General features: G+C 42.4%; 1 protein-coding gene across 1 annotated transcript in view; it reads right to left on the bottom strand.

Moving 5' to 3' along the window:
* The window catches only part of erfl3 (Ets2 repressor factor like 3), a 64429-nt gene that overhangs the window by 8503 nt on the left and 35820 nt on the right, over positions 1-20106 (bottom strand). Inside the window, exon 2 of the mRNA XM_084943504.1 lies at positions 8793-9027. Within this exon, the coding sequence (XP_084799630.1) occupies positions 8793-9027 (235 nt within the window). The remainder of the gene's footprint in view (positions 1-8792; positions 9028-20106) is intronic.

Genomic DNA, 20106 nt, shown 5'->3' with positions numbered 1-20106 from the left:
GATCCACACTCACTTTATGTAACCTCTAGATCCCTGGCTGACAACCCTCACACACCGAGGGAAACCGAGCGAAAGAAAGAGGAGGAGAAAGAAAAAAAAAAAAAACCCTGATGTGTTGATCCGTCAGGGTGGGAGGGGGGGAAAAAAACAAGCCAGATCACCAAAACTACCACCTGTCCTTCTCACCACTATCCCTGGTGATTAAACACAGGGTTTAACCACACTGCCCTTTTCTCCTGTCTGCATGCCTACCTGCTTTTATAGTGCTAGACTAGCCGCTTTCTCTTCTTCCACCATGGCACATGATAAGTGATGAGTGCTGGCAAAGATAGGGGCTTCAGGGTATGTAGGTAATGTTGAGTTAATCAGAGCCCAGTGACTATCATTACACTGAATGGTAGTTATCGAGACGGCGCTGTGTGCCGGTGTCTGTTGCCCTTCACCCCCTCTTATTATGCTTATTACTCAGACTTGTTGGACCGTTTTTTACTCTGGGAACAGACTATTGCTCTTTTTCACTTGTTCTCCCCTCCTCCTTCTCCCTTTATCCTACCGATACCCCCGTCTCCCTCTTTCTCTCATCAATCCGCCTCCCCCCTCTTTATCCTGCCCTCTCCACTCATCCCCTGAGGCAGTGGGAGGGAGAGAGAGAGAGAGAGAGAGAGAGAGAGAGAGAGAGAGAGAGAGAGAGAGAGAGAGAGAGAGAGAAAGAAAAGAGACAAGACAAGCCTGCACTGTTGAAAACATTGTTTACGCCAGGCACAAAGCAGCATGTAATTTCTGCTCTAGGGGAGACACTCACAAGGGCCGGGAAGGAGGGGGAACGAGGGGGACGGACGGACAGAGACAGGCGGGCAGGAAGTGAAGCAGAATTAAAACCACAACAGGCTTGTGATTGAATTAGCTGATGATAGAAAAGTCAATGAGATGTGCTGCGGCCCACATAGGGTCCAATATAAATACAGAGAAAACAAACAAAGTCGCATGCATCTAAAATACACTCAGCAGCAAGGACATAAAACCTCGAATGTGAATGACAAACGTTTATTGATAGTGAAGACGACAGACGAACGATAGGTGAGGGAGGCCACTGCGGTTTTGGGGAAGGGCTGGTGGATCATGCTGATATCTATGAGAGGATGGCAACAAATAGAAACAAAAGGAAAGGACCAGGGTCGTAGAAGTATGACAATAAGTGAAGTGTTTGGTTCCCCCTCCTAATGTCAGATAAACTATGTTCAGTATGGGGTGAGGGGAGGAAGACAGCACAAAAGACACAATGTGGAAAAGAGCCAGAGATGAATAATAACTAATGATTAAATGCAGAGTGGTGTATCAACACAGTGAAAAGAGATGAGTTAAGAAGAACATTCATCAGCATGGGAAGCCCCCAGCAGCCTCGGCTTATTGAAGCATATATACACAGTTTATTAAAGAAGGTTATCTGCTGTATGTTCACCTAGGTATGTAAGAAACATCTAGGCAAAACTGTTACTGAACAGAGGTGGTGGCATGGGACACCAACGATCAGTCTCAAAATCTCTTCCCAGGCAATTCAACCCTGGCTCACAGTCACTGAGGTCACAATCATGTGACCTTAATGACTCACATGATGGCAGGGTGGGTCAATGACTCTCAGGACCACCTACAAAGTGACAACCTCATTAGAGTTTAAATACCTGGGACTCACCATCAGCTTTTATGACTGACAGTGCCTGAGAACGCCTTTAGTCTAGTTGGGTCATTTCATCATAAATAATCATGGGTCTTCTGCTCGACCGTCTCCAATTTGCCTAAAAATGTCATAGTCCTACGATTGGCTGTATAACCAACCAAATAACTCTAACTTTAACCAACTAAGTTTTGGTACCTAAACTTAACCATTGAGTGGATGTTAAAGTTAGAAATTAAGTGCACGAGTTCTGGGCTGTTAACTGTTGCAGGTCTGTTAAACGTGGCCGAGGGCGCAGGAGGAGCTGCGATCAAAGATTCATCATCTGCAGAAGTGATTACACCACCAGAGGGAGGAGGACTTCGCAGTCATGAGTTTTTTGAGTCATTTAAGATGCTGAAATGTGAAATCTAAGGTTTTATTCTTCACTGTGTTTGTGCTACTAACAAAAAGGTATGACTTCATTCATTGTGCTACGACGTGACTTAATATAAAAAATGTCACAAACATTGTTACACCTGAGCTCACAAGCTGTGGTTTTGATGCAGCTCTATCAAATGTCACATTTATTTCTTTAAAATTACTTTTGGACTTCTTATTAATACATCCTGACTTAGAGAACATTTTTGCTTTGTCCACGTTCTTTATTATGCTCATAATAAACTGGGCATAACAGTCAAATCCTCGAGAAGTTTGCCACTAAACAAGGATTCAAAAGGTCTTTTTCTTCCTGGAAATTATACTTTTACTACCATCTTTGCCTCCTACACATTTAAAATGGGGATCGTTTGACTTTCCCTCTCAAGTCTCTGATGCTACAAGGGTACATAAAGCTGAAATGCAGGGTTGGAAATAGAGCAACTTTCCATGTGCTCTGAATGAAGCTGCGTTTAGAGCACATGGTCACCCGGTCTTTCTCCAAGCCCACCCCCCTGCGCCGTCATACAGGCAGACAGTCTTTGAAGAGCATTTGAACTCACTTCAAAAGAGAAGAAAGAGATTCTTTGAGTGCCTGTGTTTAGCTGCCCACCGCACTTGCCTTACACGCACAAATGCATGCATGCACACACACATTTCTATTGTATCCTGTGCCATCTCATTCAGACATACTCAAACGCAGGGGTGGATGTGTGCCCCCACTCCAGCATGTATCATGCAGGAGATACAGCTTTATCCCATTCCCTGTTCTACCAAAAGAGTAGATTGAACAATCAGTGCGAGCATGGATTTAGGCAAAGCCTTCGGGGAAACAGAGGGGGAGGCTTTCTATCAACTCACTTGTTACTGCGAGTGATTCTAGGCCAGGGATTATGGCTGCGATTACACAGACGTGCTGGGGTCCAAAACATTATGATCAAAGCATGGAAACACACACCGGAGTGCAGCAACTAAATAGCAATGAACAGACAGAGAAATTTCAGAAACCCGTGCTCGAAACCATGTTTTTACAAAGCAACCCTTTCCAGGTCCTTTTGGGGGATCCTGAGGTGTTCACAGGTCAGATGAGATGTATAATCTCTCTAAAGGGTCCTGGGTCTCTTCCCAATTTGGTTCGCCTGGAAAACCTCTAGAAAGAAGCACCCAAATATCTAACCTATGGAGGAATCTCGTTGGGACCTCTTGTATTTAGGAGCTTATTCTTTTGGACATTCCCAAAATCTCATGACCAGAGGTTAGGGGTGGAACTTTCTTTGTATCATTTATCCAAGCACTGATTTTCCTTAATCCTTAAATTCAGGTTTGCAGCAAGGCTGGAGCCTATTCCAGCTGTCACTGGGTAAGAAGCAGGCACACCCTGCCCAGGTCGCATCATAGGGACTCAGACAATCAGTCACACCTACAGTTAAGTTAGAATCACTAATTAGCCTAATAGTGCATTCCAGATGTAGTCGGAAGCCCCAGTTTGAGATTGGGTGTATATTGATACCACCACCATCTCCAAACTCAGAAGATATCTTATTTGTCTTACATAAAAACTCATTAACACGTGTATTGGATGAGTACAGATACCCACATGCATCGTATTGCAAATGCAAAAAGTTGAATTGCCTTAAAAGGTTAAGGCAGTAATCTGTGATTAAATATAAAGTATTGCACGTTTAGTTCAAACACTGAGGTTGGGCTAAAGACCTGTCCACTATTCCCACTTTTTCCATAAATTATTATTATGATATCTGTATAAAATCTTTTCCACTATCTCTCCATATGCACACACAAATGTCAGCACTAAAAATGAAATGAATCACCCGCTCACGTGCACGTGTGTCTGCACAGGCTGTGCCTTGCCATTGTTGGGCTGTAAATAGGAGCTGACTGTGACAGGAAGTTGGGATTACAATGCTCCCCATGCGTCCCATGTTTATTTTCTGCCTCTTTCGTCAGCGTTGGCTGTTACACACAAACACACACACACATCCCAGCTAGATCTTCCTCTACACATATGCACACATACACACACACCAGCTGCTCACACTCAGGTGTGTACAAATTACAGAGATAAAAAGTCCTTTGTGTGGGAGCTACATTTGACAAGTGTTTACTGACTCAAAAAAAGGAAATTAAATGCGTTTGCGTTGGTTGGGTGGTGGTGTGATGAGCATATACATGGCATATACATGGTGTGTGTCGGTGTGTGAAGAGGAAGATCGTGTCAGGGTCCGAACAGGCCGGTCACATGCTCGGCGGGTACAATATATGTATTCGAGCACACTCTGGTGTGTGCGTGCTTTCCACCCTCATAGAAAACAGAGGCCTCATTCAGTGGGGACAAAGGCATACACACAGTGCTCATGTATGCTAAACACATACATGCTGCAGATTGAGACAATGGAAAGACAATGCACATATGTTGAACACTAAGTGATACAGTGGTACTGTCGCTGGGTGCTCCCTCTGCACTTTCTCTCTGGCCCTGGGAGTTTCCACACAAAGCAGTGCAACAGTTAAAGACCTTCTGACCTACAAACAGGCCCAGCCAGCTGAGTGAGTAACAGGGTGTGCATAGGCAGTAATATTTCCTGCAGCCAGCTGTTTACATGTGGTCATCAGGTTACACTTCGTGAGCGCCAATCATAACCAGTTTTACTGCTGATTTATTTATTTATTTTTAAATTACTACTGTATTTCAGGAAAAGATAGGCCAAGACACACAAACATGGTGCCAGCTTGGCCTAGTTCTGCTGGATTACTGAAAAATAAGAATCATAAATAGTTGGTTTATTATACTTTTAAAAAGAAGAATGTTGCTTTTTATACTAAGTGGATTTCCTTGAAGTTTAATCAGTTGATTACACTAAATAAATGTGGACATTGACTTTTATGGCGGGCCAAAAGGAAAGGCAAATTTAGACCATTATTGCAAAGCTGCATGTGGGACAGTAATCACTTTAGAGCAGTTGTCTGGTTTCAATAATTGATGGACGTTAAAATTGTCATTGTAAATAAAATATGATTAATTGCCCCCAAAGTAATCAAAAACAGCGTATTGTGTGTCAGACTCACTGCCTCAGCTTCCTCGTCCTTCTAGTTAGAAGGGTTTTATCTCGCTACTGTGTGCGTTTGTCTGATTACAGGAGTGGTTTCAGGGAGTCGGACTGCTGCAACTCCACCGCACTGCTAGCTTTCAGTTTCAGCGACTGTTTTGTTCCAGCACTTGTTTTTGCTACTTGAACAATTTTCTAACTTTGTCTGCTCTCCTCTGCTCCTGTTTTTGGCCTGCCTGGCCCCCGCCTCTGAACCACTCCTGCTCCAACTGTGTTCTCCATAGTCACCACCTCACTTAACTACTCCACTCTGGATTAATTATCCTCCCTGCTCCGACAATTCCACCTAGCTCAGCCATTCCTAGGACTTCCACCTCAACTCAGTTAAGATTGCGTCAACCACAGATCAGTAATCTCTATCTGCCAACCACTGGTTCCCTCCCTCTCAGTTAGTGCTTACTTCCACACATTTATAAATAAATCCTCATAAAAAATGTGAAGTTGTGTTTTCTAGTTCGGTCCCCATGTTAAGTGCATGTTCTCATGTAATTTTAGCCTACAATAAAACAATTGTTGTTCTATTTATGCACACTTCTGCAGTGGCAGCCTTCCAGCCGTGGTGTCCCATCACAATTAAATAAATGTTGGCAATGAAGCAAGCGCTTAAAACATGTGTTCCAGCATCCATGCTTGGCCGAGAGTCTGCACAATGGTGCATTTGTGCATCTGAATGCACACATGCGCCGTGTTGGTAATCTTTACCAGCTGTGCATGGCAATACCGCTGACCTCTGACCATTAACGCTGGCTGCTGACTGGCAGGCAGGGGACCTGGAGGTTTCAAGGAGCTGGGACCTCTTAGTGTGATTGCACTCATTAAGCCAAAACTCTGCAATGAATGATTGGCAAAAGGCTTCATTTGCCCTAAGTTACTTCATGACAGCAAAGAGTGGTGCAAGGACTAGGAGGAAGGTTTAAGTCATGGTCTTTTCATCAGTGGAAATCTTTATTTCTCCAGCCTATTGACTTATTTCTCATGATTAAATTGGAGCTGAGGATTATAGATTGCGCCCGTTCTTTCATTCATTAACTCCACCTGAAATGTCAGGCAGTGAGACTGAAGATCTAAAAAAAGAGCGACAGCCTGAATTTGTTTTTCTCTTTTGGTTTGATTTGGTGCAAAAGAACGGATTCATTATCAAATTAAAAAACAGGACAGTCTAACCTCTTTAACGTCTACACGCACATTTCCACGCACATAAACACACACTCGCGCAGTGTGAGCGTAATCCTCTCAACAGGAGTGGGAATTTCACAGTGGTCGTGGGAGCGGGAGGCCAGGATGACGCATGGACCGAGGCTGCGTCCCATCGACGGAAAGCCAACACACATACGCTCAAGTCCGCACACAATACATTGGTCCTGATTAAGGGAATTTCCACCATGTGCACGGCAGACAGGAAAGAACAAGATCACTGAGGTAAAAATAATAATTACACAGTCCAAAGTGATAAAACGAACACTTCAAAACAAGCCTGCCTTTTAAATGTGTGTGCATGTGTGTGTAGGCTAACTGCCACATGTCGACTGTGGTCTCCATTATTAGCAGACTCCAGGTTTTCTCCACATGAAGGACGCGAGGTGGCCTGTTTTCCAACAGTTTACTCCATATGGGGACTGTTACCATGCACACATGCCTGTTTTATAACTTCATCAGTCTTCAGTGCCACTAATCCTGTTGCCACATTACTATTAATGTGTCTTGAGAGGCTTCATTTCGAGCACTGAAGAAGCTCCGGTGTCAAATCAGGTGACAACGCAAAGGTGCATGTTTGTTTGTGTGTGTGTTGTTTTGTTGACTGTCCTTATCGCTATAAGCCAGCTCACTTTAGAGGGAGACGACCTGGCTGCTGGAAGCTGGATGAGGACACAGGAGTGAACTTCCCCAAACAGGAGTGAACTCCTGTGTGGGGACCTTGTTGATAATCAGGCTCTAAGTCTGGTCCATCAGAGGGCACTAAGACCCACTATATATAAGCACTTAGTGGAGCTTGAGCTTCAAATCTGTTACAGCAGCAGAGGATGGACGTGCTATAAATACAGAGCCTGACCAGAAATATCCCCATCCACGTTCTTTTTTTCTCTCTAATTCAGGATTTCTAAATCCAGATTGCAAGTCTGAATGTTTGTATGCGCACATAAGAAGTCCATGTTAATTCCCTCTGTCCCCAGAGGATACCATCTGTAGAAGTTATCTTAATCTCAGCAGTGTAAATGAGCGTGCATAAGCCTTCCCAGCCCTAAATTAAGCAATTCAAAGCATTTCCCTCCTTTAATGGCCTATGTGGCTTTCTTTAAAGTGCTTAGCTTAATCTTGGCTCTGTTTGGCAGTACACAACAAGACACAGTGAATGAGATACAGTGCTTACAGCGAGCAGCTGAGAAGAGCCCCTTGGGGTATGTGATCCCTGTAATATTCAGCTCTGAATATGCTGAAAGTTGTTTTTAACATGTAACTTCTATTGGTTTTTCATCTATCCATCAATACTGTGAACTAAAGTCTATTTGTAAAAGCCAAATAAACACAATGAAATGCAGCTGCTCTGTGGCTCAGATTTGATTTGTTTTATAGGGTTATTTGGTCTTAATGCCATTTCCTTTACCGACATGCCCAACTTGATTAACCTAAGACGTAGGAAACACAATTCAAAAATCAGGAATAAGTGAGTTTATTCATAATAAACTCAACCAATCATTCGACGGGCAATTTCAAATACACCCCAAATCTTCACAAAAAGCCACACTGGAAGTAATCCACAGGTACAAATCAGATGATAAAGTACTTGATCAGTACTTGACATTAAAGGATCACTGGTGTTAACTGATATTAATAATCAACAACCACAGGAAACTCCTTCATAGTTAAATTTGCTCAGGTCAGTGGCATTTAAAGCCAATGAGGTCACCAAATACACCCTCAAAAAAACAAAGTCTGCACATGCCAAATTTCCCCTGAGGATTCTAATGTGTCCGTTGTGAGGTCATTACATCACACTAAATAAAAACCAAAAGCATTTTAGTTTACTAAAATAAAAATATAAACCAGACTTTAAGAAAAATGCTGTTCAAGCTGTGGCCAGAAATTCTCCTTCTTTGCTTGGAGCAACCTGGACGAGTTCATGCCTCTCCTTTTTTAGTTTTTTCTTTTCTTTCAGTATATTAAAATTACTAAAAGCAAAACGTTAAATTGAGAAAATTATAAACTGCCAAAATGAAAAGTTAACCCTACAAGCAGGCTGGCTGTCTCCCGAATGAATGATAGGCTGGAGCAAAGTTGTTAAACCCAGTGCTGCTGAGGGGTTACTGTAGCGCTCTCCACTGCACACTGTGTTTGTCAAAGCTGGAACAGCTGTTTGGCACGGGCCTAGGTGTAGCCCTCAGTGCTTTAAGCCTCAGACACATCACTGCAGATGCAAGAAGGAAAAGATTCTGCCTTTCTAAAATTAGTTAATATATGTCAATGAATACTAAAGATAATTTGTACGGTTCTTGTTTTGACAGTCCTTTTGTTTTAGCAACTTTACTTTTATATGTGAAAATAACTGTTTACGGTAACAGTATATTTCTCAGTCATCATACCTCAGAGCCCTGCTCAGTTTATCGTAGTTCATTTGGGGTTTGCACTTCCTGGCCCCCCAGAGTCGAGCCACTTCATCTGGATCCTTGATGACAAACTCGCCATAGTCCCCCTGCCAGGCGATGACATCATGATACTCCTCTTTCCTGAGCAGCTCCAGGATGAAGTGCCACAGCTGGATCTGTCTGGAACCAGGGCTTGACTCGGGCTTGTAAGCCCATTCTGGGAAGGCGAACCCTGTAATACAGAGATAAAGAGAGTGGGGATGTTAGTGTTGGGTGGAGGGGGGTCATTCGAGCCTTGCCAAGAACAGTGAATGGTGATGTAGAGAGCGCGGGTCGTATTCATAAATTCTAGTAAAAAGACATCTTTTTGGATGAATTGAAGTGCACCTGGATGACTCGCCTTTTGTCTCTGTAGGGAAATACACGCTATAGAAAACTAGTTTAAAGGAAGGCAAAAGAAAAGACTAAGATATGATTACAGTTATGAGTCAGGAGCAGTTTCAGGTGACTGCGCTAACAGGGAAAAGAAGATTACAGGTGTCTGGCCAAGTATAGATCACATACAACAGTGCAGCTTAGTACAGAGTGCAGTGCTCTCATTCATACTGTCCTCACTACTCTCCAAGTCCTCCCTGTATTTCCAGCAAGAAAAAAATAAGATAAACTGCAGGGCTTTTTTCTAAAAATACTTTCTCTTTTATTGGGCAGTTAGACCCTGTGAGAAGTAAAAGTTAGACCTGGGAAAAATACTTAAGTGGACAGAAAAGTAAAAAACACCAGCAAGAGAAGAAAAGAGTAAAACAGACGAGATGAAGCACAAACACACGCTGCCATTTTTACATTTGTGACTTATTCTAATAATCAACACCTCACACCAACCTAATGGAAATTTCTGAAATCTCAAAGATGTTTTCTAACCACACCGGAAGAAATTTTAACAAAGGTCTAAGATGTTTCTATAAGATTCGTTTACACCAGTTACATTTTATTCACTTTAACTGTTTAGATGACTGTCCTGATGACACAAAGCGCACCTAATTTTGATAACAGTAGAGGTAATAACACAGGTCATGGATCTATATCTCCAGAGCCTCACAAGAAACCATTTTTAGTGGCTACCTGTGACTATGACAAGTTTGCATAAGTGAATCACAACTTCATTTGCACCAGATGAAGATAAACTGCTAGTTTGTGGCTAGTTATCAAATCCAATTGTTGAGGAAAATAGAGAATTTATCAGTACGCCTTCAGGCTAGGCTTTAATGCTGCTGGCTTACAGGTTTGTTTGATCTGCATCTAGAGTCAAAATAAAGCTTTATTTTTTGTTATCAAAGTAGGCTAAGTTTAGCCTAATTAATAGCTTAACATTGCCTAAATGTGCAAACAGAAGTTTTCACTTTAAACTTTTTCACTTTAAGTGAAACCCATTGGCTATTAGTAATCTTGATAATCTAATGTACGTTCATCATTGTGTCACAGTCATTATAAGGCTCACATATGTTTTGCAGCCAACCCCTGAACTAATGCATGTGCGATGAAACAAAAAGCAAGGATGTGAGAAGAGAAGCAACCTAAACCTCTTCAGCACTCTGATCCATATTTTCTTGCTACATGACTGACTACATGACTGGCTCTTATTAGTAATCGGTGCATGCATGCCTCGACCTGCTCAACCCCAGCATGCCCCCTGTAACTTTAATTGTCTTAATCTGTACCGTCTGAAGCTTTGGCATAAAATGCATTCCTCTGCTGTGATTAGGTCACAATTTCACCAGAGTGGCTCTTTACAGGAAACACACACGCACACTGAAACTACAACACTGAAAGCTGCAGCGTTAGTGGGCTTCATGGAACAGTTAGGCACACGAAAAACCTTTCCACCTCTCCTCCACCTCTTTCCTCTCATGCTGTCACTCTTTCCTCTGACTGTAGCAAAACAACATGGCCAGTCATCTCCCCTGCCTATCCCTCCATCTCTCTCTCTCTCTCCACCCTCGGCACGAAGGAAATGCAGAGCAAGAGACAGGCAGAATGAGACTGTGGGCGTGGGTATATGACTGTTTGCATGAGCATGTGTGCGCCCAAATGTACGAGTTTGAAAGAGTTTTTGTGCCAGCGCGTGTGTGTGTTTTTGAAAATGTTTGTGCAAGTCTCCCACTAACATTCTGTCGCCTGGGTGGTCAAGAGAATGTGACACGACTGAGCAAAACAGACTATCGCACTGTAATATTTAGCCACACGTATCCTGGACTGAACTTTTATTTTATCAACAATTATCATCGGAGCTCTGACAGACGCTCCGGTGAGGAGGTTGTCTAGCTGAAGAAATAGCATCCACCCTGCTAAAGTGTCATTATGCGGGACATTTAATGCCTTTCGATCCTGCCGATATAGTCTGTGTGATTTTTTTGTGTGTTCTGCAAACGGCACAAGTGTCAGATTACTCCGAAAAAATAGCCGAGCAAAAGGACCTGCATGTAACATCATGCAATGCCATGAAAAGGCTGCTGTGTGTTTACTCTATATTATGCTTTCAGTCCACTGCATTGCCACATGTGACACAGTGGATTAAATTAAGAAGCGTTTCTCATAATTTATCTGATGGAAGAATGCTGTAACTACCATAGATGTTGCCCTAATAAAAGTATAAACCCTAGAGTTAAATCAATACCTTTCTGGCAGTAATGAGGGTTTATTACATGGATATTATTTTACAAGGGACACGGGGGTCAGTGGTGCCAGCAGCCATAATCATCCTGCATGCACTGTGCATTTATTTAAATGCAATCTTAACAACACAAGCTCCTGTATATGGATCTTAATACCTGATTAACGTGTTTGAGACGCATGTTTGGCTTCATCCTCCTTTGGCAAGCTGATAAACAGCTGAGAAATGAGAAAATGAAAAAAACGTATTTCATTTTTTTAGCACTTTGAAAAAAGACTTACTCCATGGTGTAGTAATTCGAGACTGGGAGGAGGCACAAACGCAGCCTCAAAACTAAAACCAGTTAGTTTCAGGGGGTCACCAGCTAGTGTACTCCTACTGTTGGTCACCAAGCATGGATGAATGGGTGGGCTTTGTCAGGAAATACATCTGGCATAAAAATGTGTGCCAAATCAAAACACATGCATCCATCCACCATGGTGATCCACTGCAAATAAGGGAGCAGCTGAAAGTTTCTGGCCTTTTGAAAGCAGAAAGCAAATTATCCCAAGCATTGAAGACTCTGCTGAGAATCCATAAAAAGTAGTGGTGCCATCATTACGATGAGTGCTGAAAACCACAGAAGCTGCTGTTAGTGACCTCTGCCCATATCTACTATTAGTGCTGAGCCTCCCTCAGCAGTTTATGATGCTTGAATACATAGATCAGGAGTGTGATGACTGACAAAGCACTGAGAGGACTAATGCAAATCAGGAGCTGCATGATACTGAAGATAAAAATGAACTTCTCTGGTTAACGTCTCATGCTTGATTTTCTCTTACAGCTGAATATAGTTGATAGAGCTGTCTTTATGTCTGTTGCTGGAGCTTAATTTCTCATTTATCTGGGCTATAGCTAGTATAGCTGAAACTATGGTATTAAACTGTTTAGCTGGCTGTTGGCCTGTTGTATTTGATATTTGTTTTGTATCTATAAAGTTAGGGGGGGAAGCATGAATCAATATCTCCCAGTCTTGTTTGCTACAATTAGATTTTATATAGCAGTAGCCTTCTCTCATTCAAAGCACATCTGCCAGACATCTATAAATCTGTCCGTAAGCGTTGCTATTGAAGCATTTCATCACCTTGAGTAACTTAACTAGTGCGTTTTTTTAGACTAAAAAATAAAACCAGAAAAGGAAAGAGCTCTTCCTATGTGTCTTCTTACTCATCTAATGTAGGCTCGTTTCTCACCACCTTTTCTTGGTGGTTTTCCTCCACAGTGTATTTGCGAGACACGGTCAGTGAATCATTCAGTCATCCCACCTACTCAGGAGTCATTTTGTGATTGAAAAGAAAGATTTTTGAATATCACTCAAAGTATGTAGAAGATGCCTACACATTTTCCTTCTACAAACTCCAGACAGGATCTTATCAGTGCTGACTCTTATGTAGATAGTGGGTGGCCAACGAACGGCAGCTGTGCAGGCAGCCAGTTTGTTTAAACTAAAGATTATTGTTCCTTATAACAAACATCGCAATGTGTGAAATGACCATGGGTGTAAAAAAAAAAAAAAAGCAAAAAGCTGCAAACTGTGTCATCCGTGGCTGTATATTCTCAGACTTTCCAGGTTTGCATATGTAGGTAGCAGTTAACACGCAAATGGCACCACACTCACTCACTGTCATTTTATTTCCTTTTTCACTTCCCACCCCCCTCTTCCTCCTCCTCCTCTTTCTCTTTCGAATATTCAAGTAAACACGTTTGGCATGATCAAACCCTACAGTCACAGGGGAGGAGACCTGGGGCTATCATAAACATACTGGCTCACTGAGCGTGCTGCTGCAACGATTTAAAAAAAATAAAATAATCACCCACACAAACACTCCTACTGAACATGACAACACAATCTTTCCAGACAAAGGAAAAAATACTTTTAACTCACAAATAGACTTAAATGTGTGTAGCTGATGGCTAAAAGATGTGACTGAAAAGAAATGTGTGAGCAGTGCAGAACATTTGTTAACAAATGACCCCTGAGATTCTGCTTTAAAGAAAGATTAAGGGTTAAAACAGGACCTTTCACATGCTATAACTTGTTTTGACCCTCTAGTTATCCCACGTGATGATATGATCTCTTAAAAGTTTACACAAAATGCACCTTTTGAAGTTTTCTCTATAGAATTATCAGAAAACAGATAAAGGTCAAATGTTTGTTTCTGTTACTCAACATTGTAAATTCTAAAATGATGCACTTTTGCTGTTGAAATTATAATACTTTCCATGATGCTTAAAGTTGAGGGGGGTGCAAGATTTCAGCTTTAAATTATGACACTTGGGAGTGGGTGTAAAATTGATTTGGTTGCTGTTTTTCAGCCTTGAAAACTGTGGCTATCTCCTGTATTTAAGAAGATAAGAGGGTTTAAAAATGTTGGAAAAGATAGTGTGAATTCAAAAGCAGCAAATTTAGACAAACCTCTGTGATTTGAGGGCCTGTAACACAGAATATTTTTATAATATGTAGGGCTGTTCGATATAACAATATATATCGGATGACGATATAAAAACGTCTATTGTTTCATTTTACGCTATCGTTTGTTTCATGGTGTCGCAAAATAAACTCTTTACGGCAATATTTTTTCATCATTTTGATGGTCACTGTAGTGGCTATATTAATTTCTTAAAGTTCTCTCTTTCTCTTATTTTATATAACCACACTATGGATGGACAAGCGCCTGTTTTTATGCGTTGTGGTTAGCAACAACGACGGTAAAACCATCGCGTGTCCGCTTGTTTATGTTCCACATAAACCTTTCACAATAAAGCTCAAGATCCTGTTGAGACTTTTCAAAATAAACTGAATCACGTGACAGAGCATATTATTTACGGATGAGAAGTAAAAAAAAAGAGCCGCCAGGTGCTAAAAAATAAACCTTAGACTCAAACGTTAGAACAGGCTGTTCCCCGTAGCACGCCGTGTAATAAATACTCACAAAGAAAACGGCAGTCGTTACAACTTATGTCTAAAAATGTATCGTTTCATGCATCGGTTAAAACACTCGACTCCAGGTACATGACGCCCAGCTGGAAACACTTCACACAAGTCGAGCTGCCCGAGAGTCACAGAATTTTCAGAAAATGTAAAATTTTTGTGATTTATATCGTTATCGGACGATAGATGTCTTATATCGGGATATGAGATTTTGGTCATATTGCACAGCCCTAATAATATGAAGACAAAATTTGTCATGGTGTCAGTAAATATGCCAAAGCTGACTTGGAGGGGGTCAGGTGGGATCTTTTCACAGATTTGATTGATTTTATCTGGAATGGCCCAGATTACTGTTTACTGGGAGTCCTACTGTCTGCAGGGAGTTTTTATGAATGTCCAAGCAAGGCTCTTCAAAAAAAAAAAAAAGAAAAGAAAGAAAGGAAGAAAAAGAAAATGCAAAATAAACCCCAAAGGGAAAGCAAAGAAAATAGTATTGCTGCTATAGCAAATATTGTGCTGGCAGTGACTCTGTGTGAAGATATCCGTAATGATTTTTTGGGGGGGACTTTGGCAGCGGTCACTGTACAGACACATCACACTTCAGGTCACTGGTTGAAACTGATACACAGCAAACACTTAGAAGTCCGGCAGCTACAGCATGTGTGTGAAAAAAGAAGACATTTCCAACTGAAAACGACACATTATCGGCCTCTACAGCGCACGCCTTTCATATGCATATGTCGGTGATGTTTATAGAGCGCCCACGTGACAAATTATTTGGGTGCACGTGTATTATAAGCAAAGTTCATTGTAGAAAACATTCAGGTAGCAGATTTTCACTTGAATGCTGCAAATGTCAAACGTCAGTTCATATCAGCCGTTTTGGTTTTACTTTACTGAAACCACAGGATGGTTGGGAAACCAGACCTCGACACAAAGCTGCTGAGGCCAAAGGCTGTTTGAGGTAAACGATGCATCCTTGCAACGTGAGGTGTTTACACATCACACAAAATCAAGAGTCCTCGCACACAAAACCAGCAGCTGACTGGCAAAACCTTCAGCATGTAAAAATCATTTAACTTGCATGAGTAAAAAGAGCATTTACTTTTAGTTCTGAACGAGGAGTTTAGCAAGCTGTAAGAGAGATGCAAAAGGGTACTGTTATTTTAAAAAGTAAAGTCTCATCTAATACTGTATATGCTGCTGCTGTGAAGATATTTATGTTCACTATGTATACATACTATGTTTTAGCATATAGATTTCTTCAAGGATAAATGCAATTATAATATTCAAGAGAGGTTACTCCTCCACATTGGAAAGAGCCAAATTGATGCGGTTCAGGATCTCATTAGCATCCCCCTAAGGTGATGTGTTTAGACCATGTCCAACTCGGAGGACACCCAGGGGCACCCCAGGACAAATTCAAGTGCTGAATTATGGCAGAAAACTTTGCTAAAACTATGATGCATTGCTGTCCTTCGCTTTTTATGTAAAATGTCGTCTCTTAAAAAAAACAAAAAAAGCCCCCTGTTATTATTATTATTATTATTATTATTATTGTTGTTTGTCTGTGTACATTCATTTTTTCATGGAGTGGCAGCAGTGTTGCTAAAAATAAATTCAAGGCCCAATGATTCACTGTCAAGAGCAGCAGCGCTTTAAAAAACACAAGAGCTACGAGCGCAATGCACCGGCGTGCATGTATGTTCTTTACATACATCATGGTGTCATGTATAACTCATCGGTTACCTGTCAAATCCTGAACATCAAAGACCTAATATGATGCCTGCCCGGTGCTGGTAGAGGACGAAGCATAAGCGAGTCTCTTTAGTGACCCTGTGAGCGAGTGTGTGCGTGACAGAGATGGTAAGGATTATGTTTAGAGGAATGCTGAGAGCAAGAACAGGTGTCTTTGTCCTTCTATCCACTCAGCCCAAGCAGTCCTGAGTCACAGAGGATCAGCTATCGCACGCACACACACACACACACACACACACACACGTGTGCACGCTCCGATTTGTTTCAGCCTCATACAACTGATAGGAGAAGTGCAACTGGGAATTTTGGAATCGGTGTGTGTGTTTCCCTGTGCCACTAACACAGGGAAAGCAGAAGTAGGGAAGAGCTTGCAGACCATGACCTAACCTCCACCCACCACCACCACACTTAACCTCTCTGACCTCGACTCTCTGTCTATTTGGCTCCCTTCCTCCCTCACCACTCTCCCTCCCAGGGGAGACACCAGATAGCCATTACAGTGCACACACACACACACACACACACACACACACACACACACACACACACACACACACACACACTGCATCAATAATGTAGAAAATGGTGTGGCAGTTGACGATAGGGGTGCGCCTAATCTCTGCCCTGGGACACTGGAGACAGTGTGAGTGTGTCAAAAAGTGTGTGTTGTGAGTTGGGACAACTGAGGGGCAGGTGGTAGAAAGTGATGCAAAAGGGACAGAGAAGAGGAGCAGGAGGGGGAAGGGAGGGAGGGAGTAATGGGGGTGTTGCTGAAGTGAAAGAGAAGAAGGCAAGACGAGATGGGGTGAGCTCTAGGACAAGAAGAGAACAGAGAAAAGAAAGTAGGAGAAAAGAGACAGGGGAGGGAGATCTGGGAAACAAGAGTGGGATAAGAAAGAGAGAGACAATGGCTCGAGTGGGAGAGGAGAGAAGGGGTGGATGGAGGGAAGGGGGGATTAAGGGAGCGATGAGATCATTGCTCGTCTGGTAGTCTGTTGTCATCCAGGTCAGATTGCTTATCCCCTCCCCTCCTCCTTCACTGCTTCTCTCCTTCCTCCTTCTCCTCTCTGAGAGTGCGGATACCTCTTTTCCTCCGTGTGATATTGGCGGCAGGCCCCCTAGCAGACTTCTAACACTGCTGCTATTCCAGCTATGTGTGCTGCTCACCAGTCCAACAATGACTTCCACAATGCAAGAGGAGAAGGAGGGGCCCAAGGAGATGAAAGCTAGTAAGTGAGGAAAGAGTGGAAGGGAGAGAAAGATAAACAGCACAAGACTCATGAAGAAGGAGAAATGGTGCTGAGCTGCTCGAGAGCTCTCTTATGGATGCCCGCTCCATAAGTCGCAGCTTCTCAAGAGGAACGCTTTTCGTGGAGTTTATAATTAATTTAATGTGTCGCTGCAGTTTTTACCACCCCTAATCTGCGTCTTCTCTCTCCTGTGTAACCCCAAAAGCCATTCTGACAACATTACCCAGCAATCATGGTTACAAGAGTGCTGTTATCATTCCCATTAGAACATGCTGTGGTATGACAGCAATAGCTGCACATGTTGACAGTTTCCACATACAGTTTAATTCCACTCAGATCCTCTCTTACACGGCAAAAACTATAGATCAGGGACTGCATGAACAGTCATGAATATACATGGATTTCATTTAGTTGTAATCAAGAAAAGGAGAAGTCTATAAAGGAGTACATTTAGTATCTAGTACATAAATCAATTCGAAGAAAAGTTCATCATGCAACTAATGAGGCAGCTCCTGTCCCAAACCATTTGGTAATCATTTAGTTTTTACTGTGTTACAAAAACAAAGAAACATGCATTTCATTTTCTTGATGCAATAAACTGATGCATTCCTCCATCTCCACTTTACATGGAGACAGTGTTCACATTTAACCAGTGATGATGAAGTCTTGACTGGGTAGATGCCATGCTTCCCAGGGAGTTTCTGATCACCTTGACCAAAAATGCCCCTTGGTCTCTGCTGGTGAAATTATCTTCCAATTAACAGGAAAAGTAACTGCCTGGATCACCAGCCTGGGACTCAATTGCCAAGAAGGATAGAGCTGATGGGAAGGAGGCAGAGACAGACGGGCAGTCAGACAAAGTATAGGAGTGAGAAAAAAGACGAGGAGGAGAGATTCCCAGAGCTGTGAGTCCTACTCAGCAGCAAATCAACTGACAGGCCTGTGCCAAACTAACAGCAGAGTTGCAGACTCAGGGTTTTTAAACGGGGACTCTGAACAGCCATTAGCAGCAGTTGGCTGGCACCGTATTGCTTTAACTCAACCCAGCTTTAGTGTGGATCTGGGAAACAACTAGTGTAAGTGTGTTTGTGTGTGGACGAGGAGGGGTGAGGTCAGTGTCGGCTCACTCACAGCCTGTAAAAGCACTAAAACTGAGAGACAGTCGGTCGGTATTTGCCTGTAGCACATTCATATACACGGCCTTGTCTTTGTCACAGATGCTTGGATGAGTGAAACAGCCTGAAGCGCTGAGCAGAGGGAACAGAGGGGACAGAAACTGGATAATAAAAGGCTCAAAGGGGTGAGACAGAGAAAGCAAGACTGAAAAGAGAGAGAGAGAGAGGAGGGCGGGCTCCACGGGAGCAGGAGGAGGTGGAGGAGGATGGTAATCAGAGCCCATATGCCTGAATCCCAAAGTGTCTGGACTCTTCCCCAAAGTCCATTAAAAATTCATTAGGGCCAATACCAGAAGAAGAGTGGAAAAGTGAGACATACAGAGAGAAAAGACAGGAGCACGACAACCTGTCACAGGAGGAAAGATTGAAGGGAAAAGTTCTGACTGCTTTAGTCTTTTCTTATTCAAAGTAAATGTAAGATTTTCCTCTAAATATGAACTTCTAGAAAAACATAGTCCAGATGTTTGTTTTTTGAAGTTATTAAAGACAGTCACCTAGATGCCAACATTGATTGTCTTTCAAGCTGTTCATTGTATGGTTTATAAAGGACATTTTCAGATAGCTTCAGACAGTCTCAGACTCACAAAATACTTAAGTCGATCCTATCAGAGTGAGGAAAACCAGTAAATCTTGATTGGAAGCAGAGAATATTTGGCATTTTTGTTCTAAAATTGATTAAAAAAGCAGCACAACTATCATTATTTGCTTTCTTTTCAGTTGGATCAGAGAACTAGTTAATTAGAAACATCTCTGAACACATAAGCAGTCAGGATTAGAAATATCAAAAAAAGATAAATAAAACTAGGAATAAATGTCCTTTTTTTTTTAACTTCAGCAGTACTTGAGTTAGATGTTGTTTGACTTTTTTTCGCAAAGGCTTGAAATCGGTGCGGTTTTACGAAAACATGCTGGGAAGGTTTTATTTGTTGGGAAACAATTATCCAGAGGAATGCAGCTTGTTGTGAATAATCCAGATGGAGGGTAATTTCCCTTGGAGAACTTGCTCTTGCTGGAGGTCTTGCCCGAGCCAAGAACATTCATGCCCTGCACCTCACCTGGTGCCACGAAGGCAAATTAGTCACAAAAACGCACAAACATCAAGTAACCTTAGAGGTCACCACAGGTTATGCTTTCCATAGGGTCTTACTTACTGTTATATAGCAGCCAGGAGAAAGAAACAGAAGCGGCAAAGGAGTAGAGAGTGCTTTGTGGCCTTGGAGGGGCCAAAAATAGCGCCACACACACACACTCTCTTAAACACACTGGGGTTATTGTTCAACAGTGGGAGAGCCAAAGAGAGAGAGAACGAATACACAGCATGGACCGGGGGAAGAGGGAAAGTACAGAAGTGCGATGAGGACACAAGTGACACAGAGACTGAGGACAGGATGATGTAAGATGAGCAATTTGGTCTCCCTGCTTCTCTCGGCTCGGATCTGTGCAGTGCGTCTTCTAGCGCGCACACAGACGTCTTTTCCAGGAAACCGAG

This window comes from Perissodus microlepis, chromosome 11 (assembly GCF_051167445.1).
Source record: "Perissodus microlepis isolate ML-2025 ecotype Zambia chromosome 11, ASM5116744v1, whole genome shotgun sequence".
NCBI classification, from domain to species: Eukaryota; Metazoa; Chordata; class Actinopteri; order Cichliformes; family Cichlidae; genus Perissodus; species Perissodus microlepis.
This window is presented reverse-complemented; position numbering and strand designations above follow the sequence as displayed.